Source organism: Anguilla rostrata, chromosome 2 (assembly GCF_018555375.3).
Source record: "Anguilla rostrata isolate EN2019 chromosome 2, ASM1855537v3, whole genome shotgun sequence".
NCBI classification, from domain to species: domain Eukaryota; kingdom Metazoa; phylum Chordata; class Actinopteri; order Anguilliformes; family Anguillidae; genus Anguilla; species Anguilla rostrata.
In genome coordinates, this window is record NC_057934.1 from 41,239,910 (window position 1) to 41,256,148 (window position 16,239).

The 16,239-nt window shown below is 41.5% G+C and overlaps 2 protein-coding genes across 6 annotated transcripts in view; one reads left to right on the plus strand and one right to left on the minus strand.

Moving 5' to 3' along the window:
- The window catches only part of dnah3 (dynein axonemal heavy chain 3), a 35,426-nt gene extending 29,473 nt beyond the window's left edge, over positions 1 to 5,953 (minus strand). Inside the window, exons 1-7 of the mRNA XM_064322225.1 lie at positions 5,458 to 5,953; positions 5,029 to 5,121; positions 4,506 to 4,716; positions 2,308 to 2,362; positions 1,063 to 1,228; positions 753 to 945; positions 446 to 641 (exon numbers count right to left, since the gene is read on the minus strand). Coding sequence (XP_064178295.1) covers positions 446 to 641; positions 753 to 945; positions 1,063 to 1,228; positions 2,308 to 2,362; positions 4,506 to 4,716; positions 5,029 to 5,121; positions 5,458 to 5,496 — 953 coding nt within the window. The 5' untranslated portion in view covers positions 5,497 to 5,953. The remainder of the gene's footprint in view (positions 1 to 445; positions 642 to 752; positions 946 to 1,062; positions 1,229 to 2,307; positions 2,363 to 4,505; positions 4,717 to 5,028; positions 5,122 to 5,457) is intronic.
- Positions 5,954 to 7,684: 1,731 nt separating this feature from the next.
- Positions 7,685 to 16,239, plus strand: part of si:ch73-103b11.2 (uncharacterized) — a 104,411-nt gene continuing 95,856 nt past the window's right edge. For all 5 annotated transcript variants that reach the window (XM_064322244.1, XM_064322243.1, XM_064322242.1 and 2 more), the window contains exons 1-2: positions 7,685 to 8,891; positions 14,277 to 14,354. In XM_064322244.1, coding sequence (XP_064178314.1) covers positions 8,772 to 8,891; positions 14,277 to 14,354 — 198 coding nt within the window. In that variant the 5' untranslated portion in view covers positions 7,685 to 8,771. The remainder of the gene's footprint in view (positions 8,892 to 14,276; positions 14,355 to 16,239) is intronic.

A 16,239-nucleotide genomic window follows, 5' to 3' on the forward strand; every position in this document is an offset into this window, starting at 1 on the left:
AATCCAAACTGTTTCATAAACACAACGGTGAAAAAAAACAAAAAACACAGACTACAAAGTGCACTGTCAATAAATATCAATGGATAGTGACACCTGAAACAAAGCCCTAATAAAGTGTATGCTAGAAAATGAATGTTTCAAGAGTAAGATAAATGGAAAAAAAGTAGCTAAAGTCATTCAGAGATGAAAGGTAAAGAGAGAACCTTGTATTTCTCAATCTTTGAAGTTAACCAGCAGGTAACTACATCTGTAACCCTATACCCAAACCCATATGCACAGAATCAACTACAGAACAAAAGAGTGTGATGTTAGCTCTTAACTCCTCCATGAGAATGTTACCGCTTCTTTTAACTTTCTGAATAAGACAATGCAGGACATACTAGGAAATGGCGAAGGGAAACTGTACACCATCTAAGAGAAAGGCTAGCAATAACAGAATGATTACTGCTTGAGCCAGAGGTCCTGCAGGTGCAACATCATGGGGTTGATAGTGAAGAGGTGCTGAGTTTGCCAACTTTGTGCCTCTTTGTAGCTGCTGGCCCACGGGACGGGCCCGCGGATCACTCTTCTGGGGAAGGGTCGTGGGACATTGGAGATGCTCAGACGCTGCCTCTCAGAGGGGTCCTTCAGGATGTAGTCCACTGAGAGCCACAGGGAGAAGCTCTTATCAAAGCTGGCACTTAGCGCTTAGCATTAGAAAATGTTCAGGGGAAATGACCCATCCAGTTAAATACAGGGACCCAGTTTCTCACCGATGCTTTTCCTCAGGCTACAATTGTAGATTTCTAGAACTTCCTCCTTAAGCTGGGAATGCAGATTCTGCACTTCTTGGCTGTCACTTTGAAGCCAGTCAGGCACATGCTTCTGGATATTTGCCATCTGCTGCATGGAATGGGCAGCAACCATGTCACTCTGCACTCCATTGTTGATGTAATGCATGTACCTCTGTGAAAAAAGCAGCCATCTTGGAAACGATGCAACAAGCAGTTTTTCACCTGAAAATACAAGCATTCCTAAGTTACTAAGACCAAGGTCATGTCCTGACCTTGGCTGTGTCCTTACCTCCAGGTCCCTCTCTGTGGGCTCTCCTTCTTTCCTCGTTGCCTCCTGCTCCTGTTTGATCATGATTTCCAGCTGCTGGTTGGGAGTCAGGGGCGGGCTGTGAGGGGGCTCAGGTCCCTGACTGCGCTTGCCATCATCAGAGTCAAAGGACTGAGAGACTGGATCCCTGTGGGATGCCAACAAACACAATGAAGGAAAAGTATACATATGTTTCTGAACCATATCATTATATTTTTTAAATGCTTCCCTTCCCCCCTGTTCTCCAATTTGAAATGGTCAATTATGCTCACTGCCGCTCACTGCTCACTGCCGCTATTGATTCAGGAGAACACGGACAATCATGTGCTCACCTCCGAAGAGTGTGACGTCAGCTGCTATTTCTTATCACACTGCAGTTCGCAAGTGGAGGTTGCACAGACATGAGTCATAGGAAGACACTGACTTCATGCGCTGCACCACAGACACTTACGGGTGCGTAATCTACCAGTAGAGGGCAGTGATGTACAATGAGTCGCCATCTTCCCGGCCAACTAAAACCCTGCATTCTCTTGGCGGAGCAAGTGCCGATTGTGCGTCCCCCTACAGGACTGCTGGTCACAGTCAGCACTGGGATGATCTGGATTCAATACTTGACCCATGCGCTTGCACAGTGCTTTATAGGATGAGTCTACCAGCTACCAGCCGCCCCGCTTTTAACCAATTTTTTATCCCAGATTTTTATCCATTTGGAATGCCTGCTCTCCTTTGTATGCAAGCACTAAAACATTCTCCCTCTATTCAGGAAATGCAGACAAGCACTCATTTTCCTTCAAAGCAAGTACCACTGATGGGTGCTTATTTTCATTTCGGAGCCCACCAGCTGAGCTGCTCAATGAATGTGTTAAAAGAGTGCACTTCTCGTGCAGTTTGCACAGCCAGACGTACAAGCGCCCAATTGCCCAGAGGAGCTACTCTTGTGACAAGACTGTGAAAACCATGCCGTGTAAAACCTCCTTCCCTAAGCAACTCTATGATAATTATGTATTACCCTGTGGGGGTTGCCAGACAATCAGCATGGCTACAGTCAGGATACAATAACAGACCACAAGGCATGTCATTGCACTAAAAGATGTGCTTTAGGAGGATTCGCTTCTTGACGACCCAAATATCACATTACACTTGTAGCAGTAGATTGATGTAGAAGGAACACAAAAATGGCTGCTGCAATCCCACATTTGGCTTCAGTGGTTTCCCTCTCTACAGCACCTGGCTCTTGGAGTAAGCCTCCTCTTCTTCTCCGCTGGAAGAGATGCTGTCATCGCTAAAAGCAAAAAGCTAAGGAATAAAATATTAATTGCACAAGCTAAATCATTAACTATTTTGTATCTTATATACAGTGCCATTATTTATGGACAGATTTAATGCTTCATGTGTTGTTTTGTACCATATACAGAGGGGTGACAAAGGAAAACCAAGATAAAGTGTCTTAGTACATTACATTACATTAAAGGCATTTGACAGACGCTCTTATCCAGAGCGACGTACAACAAAGCGTATAACCATAACCAGGAACAAGTGTGTTTAAAACCCTAGAGGGAAGTACAGTACCAAGTGCAGGGAATGACTGGGTAGTTTAACTTGTACCCTGCAGGTTAATCTGGTCAACACAAACAAAAGCAGCAACAAAGCAGTCTATGCAAATAATACAAGCAATAATTGAGTAGGCACGAGTGCAATAACTAAGTCAACTAAGATAAACAGCTTACCTAGCTACAACCCTAAGCTAACATCAATTAGGGACTACATGGAGGTAGGGAGGGGTGGGGAGAGATGCAGCCTGAAGAGGTGAGTCTTCAGTCGTCGCTTGAGGTGTAGTAAGGTGTTGGGCAACCACGAGCTGCCAGAACAGCTTCAATGTGCCTTGGGATAGATGCTACAAGTCTCTGGAACTCTACTTGAGGGATGGAACACCATTCTTCCAAGAGATATTCTGTCATTTGGTGTTTTGATTATGGTGGTGGAGAGCACTGTCTAACACATCAGTCCAAAATCTCCTACATGTGTTCAATTAGGTTGAGATCTGGTGACTGTGAAGGCCATAGCATATGATTTACATCATTTTCATGCTCATCAAACCATTCAGTGACCCTGTGGATGGGGGCATTGTCATCCTGGAAGAGACCACTGCCATCAGGATAGAAATATTTCATCATAGGGTAAAGGTGAGTACTCAGAATAACTTTGCATTGATTTGCAGTGATTCTTCCCTCTAAGGGGACAAGTGGACCCAAACCATGACAAGAAAATGCCCCCCACAGCATAACAGGGCCACCGAACCCCCTCACTGTAGGGGCCAAGCTTCCAGGCCTGTACTGTTCTCTTGATGTACGGCACACATGCACTAGCTCACTTGTGAAGAATATCGTGAAGGATGTCTCATCTGATCATATCACTTTTTTTCCACATCTCTGAAAACCAGTGCCTATGGTTTTTGCACCACTGAACTCTCAAACGTACATTTGTTTTTGTAATGAGGGGTTTATGCTCTGCAACCCTACTATAATATCTCTCTACGTAGTTGCCCGCAGACTGTTCTTGCTGACAAAGTCTGACCACGTCCTGCATTGATGTTCACAGTCACCGGAGGAAGAGTTGCTCTTCAGTTTTTACTTGCATATCGCACTATTGCACGAGCATCACGGTCATCGAATGTGCGCTCTCAACCACAATTTCCAACCCTATTTACTGATGTCTCCCATAGATCTAAATGCAGATGTCACTTTACTCACTGTTCCTATTGAAACACAAGCCAGTTGAGCAGTCTTTGTGACTGAAGCCCCTGTCATCCGTGCCCTAATAATGAACCCTTTTTTAAAGTCACTCAGATCTTTTCCTCTTTACATCTTGATCCAAAATTGAGGTCAACTGGGCCTGCTCAGAATTTTTATAAATGCCACACAGCATGATAGGGTGTTAGCTGCTTACTTGCATCACACAGTACACCTGTATGGAAGCATCTCCATTTGTTATGTTTCTCTGTGCATTTATTCAGGTTTTTCCTTTAATTTGTCACCCGTCTGTAGGTCCTAGAACTACCTGATTAAGCTACAGAAGATACCGCCACCTAGAGTGTCCTGTGTAGACACACAGGACTGGGTCTTTGCATCTAAGTGCTAATCAGGCCCCTTTGGACAGAGTACTGCCATGTGTTTGTGAAGGGTATAGGTTTGAACCTCATTTGGTCTACAGTCATCAGTGATGGAATTTCTTGCTTAAATGTTCTTTGTGGCTTTATTGGCCTAAGGTGGCAGGGGCACTTTTGCTAAGACATTTCATTAAGTTTCACAGCCTGTCAACTGCTGTGGCTTTTGATTAGGATATTGTTCAACACACTACTTTATCTATCTATCACTGTATGACAATTCCACACCTACTCAAAAAGGATGAGTGACAGAGAAAGATACATGTTGCAGGCACATCCCCAGGAATGCCTTGTGGAGGTGCTCCTTGTCTCCTCTGCAGGCTCTGAACCTTCAGGTGCCTGGCTTGAAGGCTGTAATTGTTCCCTATGGACTCACTCGGTGTGCGGTGGTGACGCTGCTCTTTGAAAGGCACTGCCAGGGTCCAGGATGTATTGTAGATAATGGGTGGGTGTTGATTGTGTTGGAGAACAACCTGAAACAGATTTTTATCCAACGTTGAACCCACTCGCACCCATTGAAGGAGCAACTGTTTAATTTCATTTTTTTTTTTTTTTAAATTAAAAATAGTCTCAAATACATGCAAAAATATCCTTCTCCTTGACAACAAACATTAAATAGTGCTAAGTATTATAGTAAAATAGTAAACAAATGAGCAACTCAAGCTTTAAATTCACATTCCGTTGGAACTAAGTTATATGATTATTTATTATATAAATTAAACTGCTAAGAAGTAACTAGTCTAAGCTTAACTAAGTTAATTTAGCCATTAATTTGCGCATCTCACCTGGTATAACTGAGACGGGTCCTCCGTCGCAGACTCAGGAAATTTAGGCAATCTTCTGACATGACTACTTTTGGGTATTGAACTATCTTCCATCTGCAGTAAAATACGAATCTGTTTTTAAAATGTATTCAAATTAACGACAAGTCAATTTACCCAAAGTTGACGTTACACAACTCAAATTCAAGCTGAAAATCCAGCTATGACATCGATGTCAAACCTGTTCTGGTAACGTTAGCAAACAAATGTGAGTACAAGTGGGAGTAAGCAGTCTGAACTTTGAGATGTAAAGACTAGCTAGCTAATAGTAATAGTTAGCGACTTGTACATTCTTCAAAAATAAAGCTAGAAAAAACGCCCAGCTACAATTCTACATACCGTTAGTCAATTAAAAAATAATTCTAAGCTAACGGTCACAGTTTCATTAAATACCTGCAGTTCTCGGGGTCTCGATGACAATGACGTTTCCATTGAAACTGTGGAAATTTTCAGTGCTGAGAATTCGCATAATTAGCCAGCTTCGAAGCTATAGGGCTATCCTCATTTTATATAGCATACTTGCATTCTAACTTAATCTATGCTTAAAAATACATGTTATCAGATAATATTAGCTTGGTAACGCAGTTTTCTGGCGGGCTGGTTTGTCTCGCAAACTGGTCACATATTGTTCTAAACGTTAGCTAGCCACATGCACTGGAATATAACTTGGTGCTCTTGTATGTAATTTAAACGTATCCGTATCGAGTTAAATTTTCCAACGTGGAACTATGTGTGTTAAGTTACCCAAGTAATATTTTTCAAGATTTGCTTAGAGCTACTGGAAACATCCGGACATATGGGTCGCGTCACCTTGGTAACCGCGTGTCTGTTGCCTAGAAACTCGCAATTCTAAAGCACTGATACTGGACCGACTTCTTCAGGTTGTTTTCCGCATTGCTGTTTGTTAGGTATGATCACGGCTGTTGTAACTGATCCTAGATTGGTTGGTGGCTGGCAAAATCACCTGGAGACTTTGCTAGTGTGCTGTTCAGTACATTTCTCTCCAATCTTGTGAAATGTAGCCAGTATAAATTTGTTGCAAGGATGAACAAGGGGCCATTATGATTTGTTTGTGCCAAAACTGAACTACCTACCTGCCACCAAATAATTATAAAGCAATGTTAATCACTCTCTCATATACTGTAGCTAGCTAGCCAGCAAGCTAACTGCCACGATTACATCTGCACCACAACGCCTGCGTCAGCAGAGGGCGTCGTATGACTTCAAACCAGAGAGCTTCAAATTGTAGAACTAGACTAACTTTACTGCAAACAGATCCGTAAGGTTTTTTTTTTTAATTTTTTTTTTTTTTTACAGTTTTGGATTCCTACTCAGCTGTTTCAGATGCGCTGTAAATGTGACATTAAAAGTTAGCTATCAGAGACGCGCGAAGACTAGTATTTCCAGTGAGTACAACATATTTAATGTGTACAACCATTACTTCTGTAGGTATTATGTTGTATTTGTGGTGTGGTCATTAAACACACACGCTCACTTTCGCGCCCGCACACGCACACACCTCGATGAGCGTAGCGGCTGTTGGTCAAATTATATTTATATTTCGTTTGATAACTTAAAATGGAAAATGTTCCATCAATCAAATGTTTATAAAATATTTAATGGATCTCGAGTTGTACAGCATGTAGCTTATAATTAATGCGAGTCAGTTAGCATACAGTGGGACCCTATAGGCAGAGCACTTAAAAGAAACATTTTTTTATAAGAATTCGGAAACATGTAACAATGCTGTATAGGATGATGAGCTTACCACAATTGTCTGAATTTGGTTTCATCCCACACAACTCATAAAGGCCCCGTAGCCTATATATTAGCATTAATTTGCATGATCAGATAACGATTGAACAGCATTCTCAAGTTTTTTCTTCAAAATGAGTTTGCACATTAACTATTCTGACCATAACTAGGTTTTAATTTAATATACGCACGGTTTTATTAGATGTACAAATTTCTTGTTTAACAATTACGGAATCGGAAATGTAGAACGTTACCGTGGGAAAATAAATAGGACATCCTACGATTGTGAACATAATATTTTCATGTTTTCACTGCGGTTAAAGGGCAACTTGTTGATTATTGGTTGCTCTTTGAAGACTTTTGATGCGTGATCATGTATTACTAAAATAAATCCCCAATAGGTGCCATTTTTCCTTCTTAGAAAGAAAGATACAGCCAGTGTATCTATAAGTAAACTTGTCAGCTATAAGGAAACTTGTCTACTGGATCAAAATCGCAGGACACTGAGAACAGCTATAACTATGATACGAGCACTTGCTATTGAAATATACTATCATTGGCCAACTTTCAGCTTGACTACACTAGATGACGAGACGGAAAGAAACATCCATTGGGGTGGTCGCATCTTAAATCACGCCGACCCTATCACTCAAGTGCTCAAAAATCATACTCGAGACATTGAGGCTGTCCGTCAAAAATGAATTATAATGTTCCACCCATACTGCACATTTGTTTTTCTATTGGATAAAATTGGGAATGTTGCTTAGTTACTGTGCGTATGATTTGTTCTTATTGGTGTATGTAATTGACAATCATCTCATCATTCGTTCCCAAACTCCCTCCTCCTTTACTGATTCATTTTGGAGTTTCAAACTACCAACAGTACTGGCTCGCCAGAGTTCAGTGCGGTGCAAACTAGCATGCGTTGTGAATGAGCCCTACATTTGCGAGAAGTAGCTAGCTAGCTGGCTAACTTACATGAAATGGTAGCTAGCTAGCTAGCCAAGCAAAGATGCAGCATAGTAGACCAGTGACTTGATGGACTTGTTGGTGACAGACTTAAACTATATCATAATGAATGTATAGGACTTCGCTCCCTTGTTTTCGCTTTCTCTGAGTTGTATTTTGGAAGTTGACTCATACAAGACCCCATCTGAGACAGCGTGCACCCAAAATCTTGGAAGAGTTTAATTGTCGGAGTCGAAGAATTGGATGTTGCTGACCGGAACGCCAGATGCGTACTTGTGCAGTCGTGGACCGAACGAAGCTTTTGGGACTGGTCCTCTTCGGAGCTAGACGAAAGTGTCACCTGCGTACCGTGTTCTAGTACGCCGCTGCAGACTGCAGCTTGCGAGCTAGCAAGCTAGCAACAGAAAATAGGAATGCCATTCTGCGATACAGACAACTGCGTTGTTGGCTTCGTCATTACATTAGCTTGCTAATACAGGAAAAAAACGTCAGAAGAGAGTGAACTCAAGTTATCCGAGTAACATCTAGCCTCTGCATGTAGCTAGCTTGCTAGCTCTCTGGCTCTAACTCAGCATGATAATAAAGATTTCAATTACTTAGCCTGCTAGCCTGCTAGCTAACCATGGTTGCTACCACGAAAGAAATAATGAGCGTGGGTTTAGCTGGTTAATTGGCTAGACGGCGCTTTTCTATTTGTGATTCACTATAACGGTATGCATTTATCTAGTTAGTATAATCGAGATATCGGGCGGTTTGTGTCTCTTTTCGACAAGTTGTGTTCTGGCATTTGGAATGGTTTTCAATCTCTTCAGAACACACCTGGGAACTACGGACAGTGCATTTTAACGCTAACGTTAGCCACTGCAACCCTGAGGCTGTACTGTTGAAGAATCTGCGCAGTTTTTTACATCAGCGATTTTAAGGGAATCAATCCAAGCCATTAACGGGTTCGCTTGCAAGCATTTTTGCTGAATTTTACAACGATGTCATCCAAAGATAATCCTTGTCGGAAGTTTCAAGCCAACATTTTTAACAAAAGCAAATGCCAGAATTGTTTCAAACCCAGGGAGTCGCATTTGTTGAACGACGAGGATTTAAACAAGGTAAACTTGATATATTTAGCCGTGTTGTCTATGTCTCAAATGTTGCCAAGTTTATTTTCATTTTCACCCAACGAAGACGGTCTTGATGGCACAATTGCTCCATGAACAAACTGATACATTGCAAACATTTAACCATATCCAGTGAGCTATAATTGCCAGTCATGGAGGTATTTAGATTTGCTGTCTGGCTACGTTAAGAGTCGCAGTATTTATCCCTATATGAGTAAACTCTGGGTGGCCTTAAAGAAAACGACATGCTTTATCTCCCGTAACTTGCATCGTAGGAATGATTAGCATAACACAGCAGCGTCATTTTATGATTAATAGCACAATGCAACATAAATGGATAGCTAACTCAATTTATTTTTTATACTAGAACTGGCATTTTGAACTACGCTATGTAGATTATTTACTACAAACAGGCGTGAACGTGCAAAAGAATGACAATGCGTATTTCAACCAGCATGGAGCTATTTATGTTTTTAAATGGGATTTTCACATGTTGTATAGGTAGTCCATATTAGGAACCTTTTACCCTGTTGCTTATCAGTTTTACTCTGACAATTATGTTGAAATGCTACTCACACATAGGCCTAATCTTGTAAAATAAAATATTTATAGTCGCTGGAGTATTTCATTTAGCTGACTGTAAGAATCACACTGGTTGAGTATTGTGTGAGTGTTATGCATTGAAGTAGACAAAAAACGGATCCCTAGAGATTCTGCTAAACTCCCAGTCAATTTTTGGGGGGAAAACGGTTCGCATGAAGTTGAACTGAACCCAAAAGTTCAAGTGAACAGAAGGGTAGCCTATTTTTAACTTTGCCAGCTTTCACGAATTAAAACACATTAAAAAATATTTTTATTGGCTTTTATCATTTATTTACTTGTTCATTATTTATTATGGCAATTTTTTGTTGGCGATTGTGATTGTTGATGTTTACTGTAGATTAACCTACATCACAGTACAAAGAAGCAGTGCTTAGTTTAATCTCTTTAGAGGGACAGTGGCGGTATCACTGGTATCGCTGCTTCCCGCAACCACAAATGTTACATTGTATCCGTCAGTGGAGTCCCCGGTTTTCATTATTAATGTGATATAATTTGCCAATATCTTCTGTTTGAAAGCTGCGCAATGGCACGCTTGTCTGACACATTTCTTTGGCTAGATAAATACGGCGTGACCTCAGTTTTGGCGTTAAACACTTACGAGCAGTCCTCATTTCACCCTTGTTCCTCAATCGGCATGCACCATTAATTCGGTTGCAACGATGCCATTGCGATGAACTGTAAAAAGACTGTTTATTTAAAAAAATTATTTGGGTTTGTGAATCCACAGAACAGGAATACCAATTACTTTTCGGGTTATGTTGATGCTATGTGTACTTGTACCCTGTTTTCTCAGATGGATTAAGGGATTACCGAGTAGCATTCTTAACCTGTGATTTGCAAACGAGTAAAGCTATTGCTTGATTTACCCGCAACAGAATGGTGAAAGTCACAGTAATATCCAACCCGCACTGATTGTTTATGTTTGTCCTGCATCGTCATGTCTTGTGGTGGTCATTGGGATTGCCTCACCTCTGTATTTGAATTGTAGTGGCAGGTGTGAGGGAAGTCTGTGCAGGGTCACAGCGAGAGCCAGGAGCTACAAAAAGCCATTTACAGATTTAGCTCTTCATCACCACTGTCCCTTAGTAGGTGCAGCCACGTCATAAACTTGAACCCCCACCAATTCGGTTTGCTTTTTAATATGAAATCAGTTTGTATTAGAGACATTTCCCCCATTCCTTGCTGGCCTGCTTTAAACTAATCTCAAGACTTATTTGGAAACTATAGAAGTTATAAAGTCCTTTTTTTTTTTTTGAAGGTGAGTGGAGGTGTGTGTGTGTGTGTGTGTGTGTGGGGGGGGTTAGGTGTCTCCTGTAAGTCATGAGAAAGAAGACTTCTCCACAGGCAGAGCTGCAGCTTGTGTGTTGCATCAGCATGTTTCTCTGTGGCAGGTGATTCCCCTCGGGGGTAGGAGGGCAGCCTGAGAGCACTGCACTGCATGTCTGATTTCTGCCCCAGCAAACATATCCAGTGTCAGAAAGCAGAAATTCTGACTTCATCTCTCTAGAGCAGCGGTGACTATTTGAGAGGAGTGCTTATTCCAAAGCTGGGGTGGAAATGGCATGACCTTAGATATGCTGCATTGAATTCCTGACTGTAGGTTGAAAAAGAACACACCAGTTTCCTGTCTGTCCTTCACAACACAAGTTTTTATTATTTATTTTTGTTTTGATATATTTTTGAAAGGTGCCCTTATGTATCATGAAGGTAATGTACTTCATACTTAAAAAAAAAAAAAAAGGATCCAATTGGATGACCTATTTCCTGTGCATAATTGAGAACAATACTCTTGATTGTTCAGTCTGTGCTGATGTCAGGTAGAGTTAAGGTTTAGTGTGGTCAGAATGGTGAAGCTGGCTATAGGCTTGGTTTAATCAGTGCGAATGCCTGTGGGTTCAGTGAGCCATATGTTGAAGATCTTTAATTAATGGGCCCCTTAAAGGCTTTGATCTCCAACATCTACTGACAGACTAGCATGTCAACATGGGTAGAGTCTGTCTGTAATAACAATGTGGACTGCTTTACTTGTTATGTAAAATTTCATAGAATTTTTTTGTTGAGCATTTGTCATTTTTAATTCTGCCCATCCGCTTCCCCCAGATGTCCATTTTCCCTGTGGACATTTACAAATGGATTCTTAAGTAGAGTAGGGGGTTTAAAATAAACACACACATATTAGCACATTTAACCATTGAAGGAAAAGGCCTGACCTAGATCTGTCTTCTCCACCCCACTTCGCCCCCTCTGAGCCCACAGCACGCAAGATGACCTATCCATGAATACATGTGCAGAGAGGTGGGCTTTTTCAAAAGCTGTTTCACTTGTGTTGAGGAGCAGGCAGTAGAATACATTTTTGCCATTCCTGGTGTTGGCTGTTCCTAGCTGAGCATCAGGAGTATGACAGTTGTCATTTCTGGCTGTCAAACTCACATTCTAAAAGGACTTCAGCATTTATTTATTTTTTTCTTTTGCCATTTTTCTCCCCAATTTTAGTCCTTATGCCAATTCCCTGTGTGTATCACGGTCCTGGTCGATGCGCTATTCTTCTGTTGGTCTGGCGAGGGTGTAGACTACCACATGCCTCCTCTGATACATGTGGAGTCGCCAGCCACTTCTTTTCACCTGACAGCGAGGAGTTTCAGTGGGAGAGCGTAACAGCGTGAACCTCCATACACATCTCCCCCAAATTCCCTCCCCGCTGGACAGGCGCCCCGACCAACCAGTAGGAGTCGCTAATGCAACGATCAGGACTCACACCCTCACCGGCTTCCCACCCACGGACACTGCCAACTGTGTTCATAGGAACGTCTGACCAAGTACCGCTGCCGGGGATTGAACCCGGGTCTCTGCGGTGGTAGGCCAGTACCTCTACACTACCTATACGGCCCGATTTGTCTTGATCCATAAAGCTGGCAGACAACCTAAGGTGAATTGTGGCGAAAACCAAAAAGTGTCCTCTCTCTGTAAGGAGATAAGTGAAATTTGTAGTTTGAGACAGAGATCATTGTTTTTAACAATTGTTATTTGAATAATTGAAGTGAACCGTCAGAGCAGCAAGGGTCTTTCTCAGCAAAAGTGTTCAATAGTTTATCTCTGGTAATCTTAGTTTATAGGACAGTATTTAACTGAATAGGGGAAAAATGGATACATACTTGATACTAAGCAAAAAGGAAGTGTTTCCTTGGTCATGTTTCCCACGCACCATGACATTGTTTAATTTAGTCTCTCTCCCCTCCTACTTTTGCAATTGGGCAACACCATTCTGGTTAGGGCTGTTCCAGTTTTTTACAGGGTTGCCTCCGGTAACTGTGTTGTTAAGGTGCTTTTATGAAATACAGTGCAACCAACCTGTGAGCATATGTAGGAATAACCCGAAGGTTATGATTAAAACCCATTTGAGCGATTTTCTCCTATTAAAATGGTGTTTAAATACTCAGCATGTAATAGGAAAGCACTGTATGTTTATAGGACAAACTTTTGGCTCAAATAAAAAGGGCATTTTCATTTGAAATCAGTGTATCTTTTTGCATAGCCTAACCAGTGTGCTGTTACCTCACATACAGAGTTTATGCAGGTCTCATATTACTGCAAATAAGTGTCTGTTTTTCAACTTGGCACCTAAAAGAAATAGGCCTAGTCTTTCTGCCAATGAAAAATGTTACCTTTTACAACAGTCTTAAAAATAATGAAAGGAAAGCCTCTGAACACCCCCAGTCCACACTAAAAACCTCTCCAAGTATGGAACATAATCATACCAAATGAGGGAGAAACCAGTTGCAGTGTTTGAGGGCATAAAAAGTGAAAGATTTTCCTTGAAACAGGTCAGGTTTATCTGTTATCACTACTTGTCAAATAGCAAAATGAAAGTTGGTTTTATTTTAAAAGTTCACTTGGCCACAGCTGCATTTTGGCCTTATTTTTAGATTTTGGCAATCAAGCAACATAACTTACATTCTTAATAGTAAAAATAGATGTAGAAATACAAAGAGGTATTTCAGTTGCGTGGACTGCATCATCATGTGGCTGATAGATTTTTGCCAAATGCAGCATCCCATTGTGGTTTAATGTGCTCAAAACTGTCATTCCTAAAAACAATGTAAGATTATTTTTTACTTCTGTAAATGATATATCTCATTAACTGAAAAGGAGCATGACTTGCTTTGTTCATTGATATTATGTTCATCGAAGCATACCTGTAATATATGAAGCTTTTATACAAGCTTTTATTTGCTCAGTGAATTCATTAGAATTTACTCTTTCTATCGATGTACTGCTTGTATGAATAAAATCTTCCAGAACCGACACTACTCTTACAAAGAGGGTGCACTGTCTGAAGTGGTAGGTTTTTTCCCCATACACATATGTAAATCCTAAACACAGAAATTACATCAGTTGGAAAGTGAAGAAAAATGGGAACATTTTTGGCTGGTTACTCCTGTGGCTTGTTAATTGTCTTTAGAAAATGTATTTTATGCAAATTGAGAGTTCCGATCGACCGAAGTGGGACTTCAGTAGGTAATCAGTATGGCCTCAGAAAACCTCCTGGTGTAAATGGTTTGTATGTATTTGACATGGAAACTCTTTGAGACACAGGATCACCTGCTGAGAGGCGAGGGGGTGAGAAAGTATTTTGGAATATAGCGCAGGTTGACTGCCAAGTACATTTCCTAGGTTTGTTTAAGGAAGTGGGTAGATAAATCCTTTACAGTCCCATTTCATTCACCTGCTGATATTGGTGCTTGGCCATTGACGTCTCTCTCTGTTCCCTTTCAGGCAAAACCTATATATGGAGGTTGGTTGCTGCTGGCGCCGGAGGGGACAAACTTTGACAATCCTCTACACAGATCTCGGGTAAGGGAGCGTTTTCCTCCATTCACACTCGCACTGTTGGGCTGTTGTCCTTAAAGTTACTAGGTCATTTTCAGTTGCTATGCAGTATGGATGTTCAAACAGATTAATAAATCCCAATCCATTTTTGTTTCTGGGAAAGTCAATAAAGTCAGTGCTAGAAACGTTTCCAGCCAGATACTTTGCCTGGGATTTATTTTATCATGGAACTGCTCCTGTTGCCTTTTAACCAGGTCAATGTAGTTATAGTGATCTAATGCAGAAGTGCAGAATACTGTGGCAGCTTTTGCACTGAGCAACTTTAGATTCAGCTGCAGAACAGCTCAAGCGGAATACCAGGAAGATGTTTCTTAGATGCATTTAGGGGCCTGCCACTCAGCCCTTTTGATAAGGATCTGGCTAGTAGGCTATGGCAGTCGATGGGGAATGAGCTCTGTCCTCTACCCAAAATAAAAAAGGATGGCATTCCTCACATCTGCAGATGCTGCTGCTTTCACTCTGTGAATACCACCAAATTAACTGCAGATCCTCCATAGCAGCTGGAGATTGACTTGTCATTTAGGCTATGAAGGAGAGGTCACTTTTAACTTTTCCCTTGTTTCTTAATCTGCTTTATGGCATTTAAAATGTATTGGTCTGTTTTGAAATGGTGCTGTAATCCATCCTTTTGGGCTGCAGTTCTGGAAGGAAACTGCAGATTAACGTGTAACTGTTTCAGAGAACTTCTTGGCTTGTTTATCCCACTTAAAGCATTCGTTCGGCAATTAAACTTAGGTTGATTTGGTTCTTGAACAACAGTGCAGCAGCGGTTTTAATCATTCTGTTTGGGCGCTGTGCTGCCACGGAATTCCATTAGTGCCTTAGGTTTGCTGCAAAACATTTTGTTCTGAATACAGATGGGGTTGCAATGGTCTCTGCCACAGTTCATCCATGCTCAGAGCTCGTTAATCGTGGTAATTTATTTTTTACCACTGAACTGGCAGGTTAAGATGTTGCGAAAGTGCATTTCTTTTACCCTGAAGTTGCCTCTTGGGTAGTTTGCAGAAGGTTCCAGAAGGGAAAGTGTGTTCTGAAAGCACTTTGGGCCTGTTCACAATTCCTCTCCAGGCATAATGGGCATAATATTAAGCCCATCTCTCTGCACTTCATCCCAGAGGGACATTGCCGGCCTCCTACTGTACATTTTGTACGTTTGCCTCCTACACACAAAGCACATTGTTGGTGTATCCTGGAAGTGGATTACAAATAGCAGTCTCCCCGCGATCGGACGTGCTATGCACTGCTTTAATGCCTTCCATATGGAAGGGATGTGGCAGGGAGAGCTACCCATCGGCTTGCGTCAGTGCGCTGCATCCCACGAGTGCAGCGTACGGTTAGGTAGACGGCTGTCACTTCATAACATTTTGGGCTCTAACCTGGCATAATTGCTTTACTGAAGCAACTTCCCCCTACTAAAAAAGATTCAACTGAAAGTTTAATGGCCTCCCTCAATATTATAAAGTATATAAAATAATGGGCCACAGCATTACAGGGAACTCCTATTGGATACTCACTTTAGAGTCCCTCAAGGCCTTTTGAGCACTAAGGACTTCCTCGTCTTTTATTGATGGTGTCTCCTAGTCAAACTGTGGCCAGAAACTCATCACCAGCCCATAGGTCCCTGAGAAGATCATGGTGGTTGTCGGACACCATGTATAATGTTGTTAGGTTTGGCTTTATGATTGGCTTTTTTTGGCAAAGTACTAGCATATTTCACCTCAAGCACCCTGCTTTTCAACCAGTTGGGTAGGTCAGTGTGATCTACTTCTGCTGTCATCTCTAGCCATCTTCTCTTCATCTGCTAGGATGCAGAGTTTCGCAGCCTGCTTTCTGTCTAGTTTTATATATA